Below are 5,128 nucleotides of genomic sequence, written 5' to 3' on the forward strand. Positions count from 1 at the left end.
AAGTTCTGGACCACCTGACTGGGTTACAGAATTCTTGGAGATGCCTTGTTTCCTCACGGGTGGGTGGTGATAAAAAAAGATGTTTCCAGCCACGGGCTCAATACATTACACAGCTCCGGAATCTGTCTCAATACAACGGAAAGGAGGGGTGTGGGGGAGACACCAGTAGAGATGCAAGCCCTGAAACCAATGAGAACAGAGAATTGCAAGCGAACTTTCAGGGATGAAGACGCAAAAGTGGCAGTTTTTATTTTATTTTAGTAGTACTGTTTGTCTGCATTACACAATCCAGGTGCATTGTGGCTCTTTGCACAGTTCCTTTTAAAATGGCAATGTAAAGAAGATGCACACTACACAGAATATGTCGGAAGACGTGGGCTCTTATTTAAAAGCAACGATGCTGACACGTAAGGTACGTTGGCACCCGCTGTACTATATTTGTGCACAGGTATCAATTACATAACGAGAACGGCTTTCTAATAACGGGAAGCAGCGCGCGCTCTGTCCGGGTACCTGTGGATGCTGTCTCCATGGTGACTGCGGGCGGGCGCCGCTCCTGGTCCCAATTCCCTGGGTACCTCTGCTCCTCCTCGTCCTTTCCCGGGTGCAGTGGCGGCGTCTGGTCCCAGATTCCCGGACTACGGTGGCTACCAGCACCGGTCGCTGTCTGTTCGCTGCTCCCAGTGAGCCCCGCTAGTGCGGCTCGAGCCTCCTCCTCTCCTGCAGAGTACCACCGCGCCCCTAATCCGAGCGGCTCTTCTCCGGACATGATAGGAGCGGGCTGGAGGTCGGCTGGCACCCGATACCTGGGGGGAGAGTCGCTTACAGTCTCTCACACCCGCAGCTGGCTGCGCACCCTCTCTAGTGGAGCGTTACGCAGGTGAAAATGGCCTGTTTGGTTTCAGTATCTCCGTCCTGACGTCAGCCCCTTGCTGGCTTATCATAGAAACCGACTGGGGATGGATCCCCTGCTGGTTAACTCTTTGGAAACGGCGCTTGGCAAACATGTGACCGCGTCCCCGAAAGTTTAACGTATAATTCAATCTTGTTTGGCATAATATGATCTTAAAATAGCAGAGAACGGACAATAGAATGCTAAATTGCTCCAAACAAAGGTACAAAAATATAGCTTGCCCCAGGGATCCATAAATCTTTACAATGGCCAGTGTAATGCAGACCCTTGCAGACACATGCAGTGCAGGGGGGGGGGGGGGGGGGGGAATTCTGTCAGGTGGCCAGTGTCCTCTTAAGGATTTTGGGGGCCCCGGGCAAGAAAGATTTTGGGGGCCCCTGCTCGGAAGAACTTCGAATTGTATGACCAATATTCCACTAATTTAATCCCTGTGATCCCAAACAATATTGAATTATATGTTTAAGGTTGAAAGAGCGAAATAGAATAAGAGAGAGAAAAGTTCACTTTCCAAGGCCCCCCCTGGGCAATTCTCCACGTTGCCCATGCCTTAAAACATCTCTTCAGGGGCCCCCCATTTAGTCCAAGTCCAGTGAAAATCTGAGAGCTACAGGAGAATCAGGGGCGCTTCATATTCTGTGGAGGGTGGAATTACTTTGTGTTAAGCCATCATGACCCTGACTGCTCAGGGAGTCTAATCAAATAAAATGCATCTGTTTCCTTAGTTTATCTTCTCAATAAAGCAATATCCAGTTTTTACTACAGATTGATTTGACAAGGTGTTCCATGTGATGCCTAATTTGCCACTTTTGTTTATTCTCTGAGACTGATATCTGTCGGTTGGCTACCCTGAGAGACAGGGGTGCCAGCCCTGCTCTTGAAAGTATCTGTGACTGTCATGGAACTTGTTTTAAGGCAGTGGTTGCAGTTAGGGCCCACAGGCACTCGTTTTTGGGTTAAACACTACCTATACAGACCCATGTGGTCATGTATATTTGAAGGGTCAAGAGGTACAAGGAGAAGTACACCCTCCTGGTTATGAATCAAATACAATTTATAGTACTTCACTAGTTATTTTTATCATGACGCTAGAGACAGTTGTTGGAAGATTTCAATGTGAAGCTCTCATTGGTGGAAATAAAGTAGGAAAACTCTTTGTTTTTATTTATTTTCCCTCACACACCCTAGTGGTGTCATGCTTCATCATCGGGACACCGCGACCCCTACAAGTCGCAGTGGGCTCAACCAATATTCCAGGGAGCTCTTAGGTCATATCATAGGCCAGGGGATAAAGATTAAAAGTTAACAGTTAAACCCCAGTTTCCCTTTATTCTTGGGTTCAACAGGAATATTAAAAATAAAGACAGTAGGGTCCAATGGAATGTTATGGTCCTAAGACCCTAGGGCCACCAGACTGACAGCGCACTTTGTCGAAAAGCAACACACAGACATGGACATACAATGGACTGTCATTGAAAAAATCAGAGGTGAGGGAGACCTTACCAAAAAATTGCTCGAACGTGAACAACGGTGGGTGTACCGTCTAAAAACCCACATCCATGGGCTCAATGATTCCATTCCTTGGAATCACCTAAACAAAAAGAGCTGAATCATCCCTGTCTGTCTCTACTTAGATTCACACAGGCGAATTTTTATGTCTACACTCTCGTTCTATCAAGAGGTTCTACAATAGACATATCACGTAGCACATTCTTCTTTTAATCATAAGGTTTCATATAAGTAAATAGTGCCTTCCTACGGCTCATAAAAGATGTCAGTCGATTATCCCTGCATAGACTCATACAGACGTATTTCTATGTCTAGACTCTCCTCCCACAAAGAGGTGTTATAATAGACATGTCGTGGAATATACAACAACCCCCCCCCTTTTTTTAATCATGAGGGGTCGTGCTAATAAATAGTGTGTTCCCACAGTTCATGAAAGAGGACAGTCGGTTCTCTCACTCTTAAAAACCACCAGTCTCATCTCATATACAGTAACCATATAGTGCACTTCCAAACGTGCTTTGCAACGGACTCTTGCGCTCCACATGATGCTGCACAGAAGACTAAGGCACTAATATGTGTATATTACCGTGCACATGTTTCACTCATATACTAAAAACCTAAGACACTGGGTTTAAATTTTGCTACTCGCAGATACATCTAGCAGATTAAACTACACATCCCACAATCCATTGCAAACGGCTCCGTTAACATCCCACCTCCGCTCTTCTGAGTGGCGGGCGGATGCCGTCCCAGTTATGCCACAGGTTCCTTCGATCCAACAATGGAACCTCTCCTCCGAGGACTAAATATTGTTTTTGGACTTTTAGAAAGTTTTTGGAATCTAAGAGTAAAATCGCGCTGTAATCTCGCGATAATTCGCAAACACCCGGAAATGAACAGTCCGGGGAGACTCCCTCCTTCCTTTTTAAAGAGATGGTGCAAGCGAGTTACTGTCGCTCAAAGCCGATGGACTCCACGCCAAATAGGTTCTGCTGAGGGGTGAGACCGGTAAAACCGTGAGTAATGCCTTACGAACCAGACACCAACATCAATACTACCGTACTTTCTAGTTAGTCTGATAGCGGATATAACATAGAAATAATAACGGCGGTGTCGTCTGTGTTTTGTGTGTTTCTCGCTGCATATCTGCAGCTTCCACAATCTTTCAAACAACTCGAAAATTGACGTGGGTTTGCATATGGCTGGCTCAACGCACTACCGCCATTACCGATATCAGGGATACGCCCATGTAGGTGAGAGTCCACACGGACAATTACCATCTCTAACGTGGGGTAAGATACTCTTGTGTATAATTTTATTACATATACAAACCACTTTTTTTCAAATAACTTTATTACTCTCCAAAACGATATATTTTAACAGATGAGTGAGTGTAAAATGCACGGTGTGAACGATTTGGGTTTCTGAACACAAAAATGAGACAATAGCCACATAAAACAATCACACGTGGCGTCTAATCCACTATGTTTGGTACAGATTCACTAAACATAACAGCATGCTGGAGACAAATTGGGGATGTTTGCTTACGTAATGGCTGCAGTTGGTGTCCTATGAGTTCGGTACACTAACATATGCCCTTTTGTTGTCTTCTCCCCCTCTATTTTTCATTTACAGATGGAATAACGTCATTTAAAATAAGAATGATTGAAAAGGAGCAGCTACCTGCCCTTTATTATAATTAGGATAGGGTAATTCCCATCTCCTAAATACACCAGGGGACGACATAGCCCTGAAGAAAGTCCAAGCACCACAACAGTGGACGTACGAGGACCGAAACATGTTGGCCCTAGGGTCTTAGGACCATAACATTCCATTGGACCCTACTGTCTTTATTTTTAATATTCCTGTTGAACCCAAGAATAAAGGGAAACTGGCGTTTAACTGTTAACTTTTTATCTTTATCCCCTGGCCTATGATATGACCTAAGAGCTCCCTGGAATATTGGTTGAGCCCACCGCGACTTGTAGGTGTTGCGGTGTCCCGATGATGAAGCATGACACCACTAGGGTGTGTGAGGGAAAATAAATAAAAACAAAGAGTTTTCCTACTTTATTTCCACCAATGAGAGCTTCACATTGAAATCTTCCAACAACTGTCTCTAGCGTCATGATAAAAATAACTAGTGAAGTACTATAAATTGTATTTGACTCGTTTTTGGGTACCTTCACTTATCTTTCCTCATCAGCCTTACACTAGAGGAGCAAGAGAGAGAAAAACACAAAAGGAGGGAAGTTGAAGGAAAAGATTGACCGAAATTCAGTGACAGAGAAAAAAAAGCAGGAATGAAAAATAATTTTCGTCAAAGGGAAGGTGGCGCTGGGACCACTAGAGAGTCAGTGAGTTCCATTTGTATGCAGTAAGAGCAGACAGGGAATGTAGATTACAAAGCCCTACAAAGCCCTCCATGACCAAGGACCTGCCTACATGAACCACCGCCTGAACTTCCACCTACCACCCAGGAACCTCTGCTCTGCTCACCTCACCCTATTACAGATACCAGGTATCCGCTGCTGCCACACCGGAGGACGCTCCTACTCCCACCTCGTTGCCAAGTCTTGGAACACCCTTCCCCTCCACCTCCATAAGGTACTGTTACTAACAGACTTCAGGAAGGGATTTAAGACTTGGCTCTTCGACTAATACCTGCAGCACAGATCCTGGATACCCTTAAGTGTGATAAGCAGCGCT

At 45.2% G+C, this 5,128-nt stretch overlaps 1 protein-coding gene across 1 annotated transcript in view; it reads right to left on the reverse strand.

Moving 5' to 3' along the window:
- The window catches only part of RTN1 (reticulon 1), a 598,175-nt gene extending 597,276 nt beyond the window's left edge, over window positions 1-899 (reverse strand). The window contains exon 1 of the mRNA XM_085626098.1: window positions 514-899. Coding sequence (XP_085482224.1) covers window positions 514-769 — 256 coding nt within the window. The 5' untranslated portion in view covers window positions 770-899. The remainder of the gene's footprint in view (window positions 1-513) is intronic.
- Window positions 900-5,128: the final 4,229 nt, after the last annotated feature.

This window comes from Triturus cristatus, chromosome 9, assembly GCF_964204655.1.
Source record: "Triturus cristatus chromosome 9, aTriCri1.1, whole genome shotgun sequence".
Classification (NCBI taxonomy): Eukaryota; Metazoa; Chordata; class Amphibia; order Caudata; family Salamandridae; genus Triturus; species Triturus cristatus.